Source organism: Nicotiana tabacum, chromosome 4 (assembly GCF_000715075.1).
Source record: "Nicotiana tabacum cultivar K326 chromosome 4, ASM71507v2, whole genome shotgun sequence".
In the NCBI taxonomy this organism is placed as follows: Eukaryota; Viridiplantae; Streptophyta; class Magnoliopsida; order Solanales; family Solanaceae; genus Nicotiana; species Nicotiana tabacum.
In genome coordinates, this window is record NC_134083.1 from 47,801,298 (window position 1) to 47,804,342 (window position 3,045).

Here is a 3,045-nt window from a genome sequence, read left to right on the forward strand (position 1 = left end):
TGCTACAAAAATTATTTTTGTGACTAAAGTGTTTAGCTACAAAAAATTTTATATTTAACTACGAGGTATTTCGTAACTGTATATGCCTAATCTTATAGTGAGAAGTAGGTGTTGGAAATACTTAACAAAGGCAATATTTTACAGCTAATAACTAAGTAAACGAGGTCGGTGCTTCAGCGCTTAATTGGTAGCTCTCAACAGTATTTTTTGTCACTTTGAGATATTATAGTATCGGAGACATCCTTTGGCAAGCAAAGAAATTTGGAGTTTATTGAATTAATACCGCTAAAAAAATAAGAAACCTAACCCCATTCATTTTTTTTTTTCTTTTTCACTTTCCATCTCTATCTTAAAAGGATGTTTTGGAGGGATTTTGTTGCCGAGATTGTTCATTGTACTTTAAGAATTCCCATTTTGTACCTAACTTCCATTAAATCTTTTTAGCATTATTCTGCTTAAGTATCCTATCAGATCAAGCATATTTTGAGTTAAAAAGACTTAGCCTAGCTTCTTTACATATTGAACTTGCAAGGTTAGGTACCGGAAAGAACTTTCTCACAAGTCACAAACAAAGTAAATATCAATGTGATTTACGCAATGTTGGAATGTGATTGGATTAACTTGGAAGTTTAAGATTGTACCATCTTAGTTGTGGTTGAAATTGATTCCTATATGTTGTCCTTCAATACATGCGAGCCAATAATACGCGGAACATATAGATGATATCGTCCACGAAAATCCATTTTAAACGTGCCATGATTACAAAGAAAAAGAATCAAATTATTATTGTTCTTCCTCCTAAAGAGATGGTAAAGTTTAGTGTAGGAGGGTCACAAATTATTTTGCTAATATTTTACTCCATCCGTTTCAATTTATGTGAACTTGTTTGACTGGATACAGAGTTTAAGAAAAAATGAAGACTTTTGAAATTTGTGGTCCTAAACAATTCAAAAAGGGCCAAGAATATTTGTATGGTTATAAAAGTTTTTTATTAAAGGTAGAATTGTAAGTTTAAGCAAAATTGTTTCCAAATTTAGAAAGGGATCATTCTTTTTTAAACGAACCAAAAAGAAAATAGGTTCACATAAATTGGAACGGAAGTACGCCCATTTTTGGAGATTATATAAAAAGTGTGCTACAAAATGTTTAAAGCTGCAGTAACTAAGAAAATGTTTGGCTCTTAAAATATTACCCCCTATTCCAATTTTTATGCTCTCTTCATATTAGTCTATTTCATAAAAAAAATATTTATATATTTAAAAATAATTTAACATTTAGCTTTACGTTTTAACATTAATAATATAATTTTATAGTTACAGAAGTTACTGTGGCATGTCTTACACAAAAATTTAAAGTGTCTTTTTTCTTTGTTAATGCCAAGATTTTTTTCCCTCTAATAAATCAAATACCGTGCACCACATAAATTAAAAGAGATAAGAGCATTTGATTTTTATCGTTTTCAATCATAATGAACCGATAATGTACGACATAGAGACTACTAAAAAACAAAATGCACATTTTAAACGTGCCAATTTGAAGGACTATCCATGCAACTATAGCAAGTACAATTTCATCTTATCCCTCTATAAAATTCAAGCTTCAATAATAATGGACTGCATATCAAACAATACGCAACACCCTCCTTGGGTAAACATGAAATCCTTTATTTTCAGCTTCCTCTTGCTTTCAACTACTCTCTCTTTGCTTCCCTTTGTGGTCTTTTCATCATCTTTCACTTCCACTAATCCCATTGTCCTTCCCACCACTACTGCTGATGGCAAGGGTTTCCCTATCCCTGTACTCCCCGAAGTGCTAGACATAGATGGCGAACCGCTCCAGATCGGCGAAAAGTACCACATTATCTCCGCTATCTGGGGAAGCGGCGGCGGCGGCGTATACTTAACCAATCTTGGAAACACCAAATGTCCAAACGGCGTAGTCCAGCATGGGAGGGACACCCGACCAGGCATGCCCGTGAAATTCTTTACCACTCACCCCGGTCCCCCACCTTTTAATGTCGTACGTGAAACTAATAACATTAATATTATGTTCTCTGTTCCAACGTCACGACTCTGTGTTAATGAAACTGTTTGGAAAGTTGGTGATCCCGACTTAACTGCACGAGGGGTTAGGTTTGTGGTAACCGGTGGAACTCTAGGAAATCCAGGACCCGAAACAATAAACAGCTGGTTTAAGATTGAGAAAGTAACAAATACAGCACCTTTCTACAAGTTAAGGTATTGTCCTGATAAAGTTTTGTGTCCAATGTGCCACCCCGTTGATTGTTTAGATGTCGGCGTGACTGACCATTTCGGATATAGGCGTCTGGCTCTCACCAACCAGCCTTTTATGGTTTTCTTCAGGAAATTCCAGAAGACTGATGGATAATTAACCTAACCTGCTATGTCTTAACCTGGCTTTCTAAATAATGTGGATAAATCTATCCCTTGTCTTAGATCGATGTTTGATCTTTCGCTCTGTGTAAATGCTGTTTATGAAGCATATGAATAAAGAAGCTAGGCTTTTATATTATCTGAAGAATTAATTAATAATCCACGCTTCGATATAATTAACCGTCTCTCTACATTTCCACATGAGGGAACTAGAAATTTCAGGGTGTCAATATAAAGTTAACATGAAAAAATTAAGGAGTTCCAACATATATAGTTTATATAGGTAAAATAAAAAATTTAACCTCGTTATATAATGTAATATTACAGTAAAAAGGTATCAATTGACGCCCTTAGCCTAACGTGTAGCTCTGCCATACTAATTAATGATATTGAAATACTCTAGTGTTGTCGGATAGGTTTGCAAACAAAACGGAATACACAAGATGCATGCGCGCATTTTTCATAGCCTTTATATATTCTAATAAGAATTTAATTTGTATTTGCGGTTATGACTGATCCTTTATGTTTAAGAAATACAATGCTTGACTATAGATTATTTCATCCACTCGGGATAGGGGTGGGCATAGTTTGGGAAAATTTTAAATCAAACCGAAATTCGAATTTTTTGGATTTTTGTTTGGATTTTCGGATT

At 34.4% G+C, this 3,045-nt stretch overlaps 1 protein-coding gene across 1 annotated transcript; it reads left to right on the forward strand.

Moving 5' to 3' along the window:
• The first annotated feature begins 1,593 nt into the window (after positions 1-1,593).
• On the forward strand, positions 1,594-2,532 carry LOC107816366 (cysteine protease inhibitor 8). Its single transcript, XM_016642073.2, has one exon. The coding sequence runs from the start codon at positions 1,609-1,611 to the stop codon at positions 2,386-2,388; it is 780 nt and encodes a 259-aa protein (XP_016497559.2). The 5' UTR covers positions 1,594-1,608; the 3' UTR covers positions 2,389-2,532.
• The last annotated feature ends 513 nt before the right edge of the window (positions 2,533-3,045 follow it).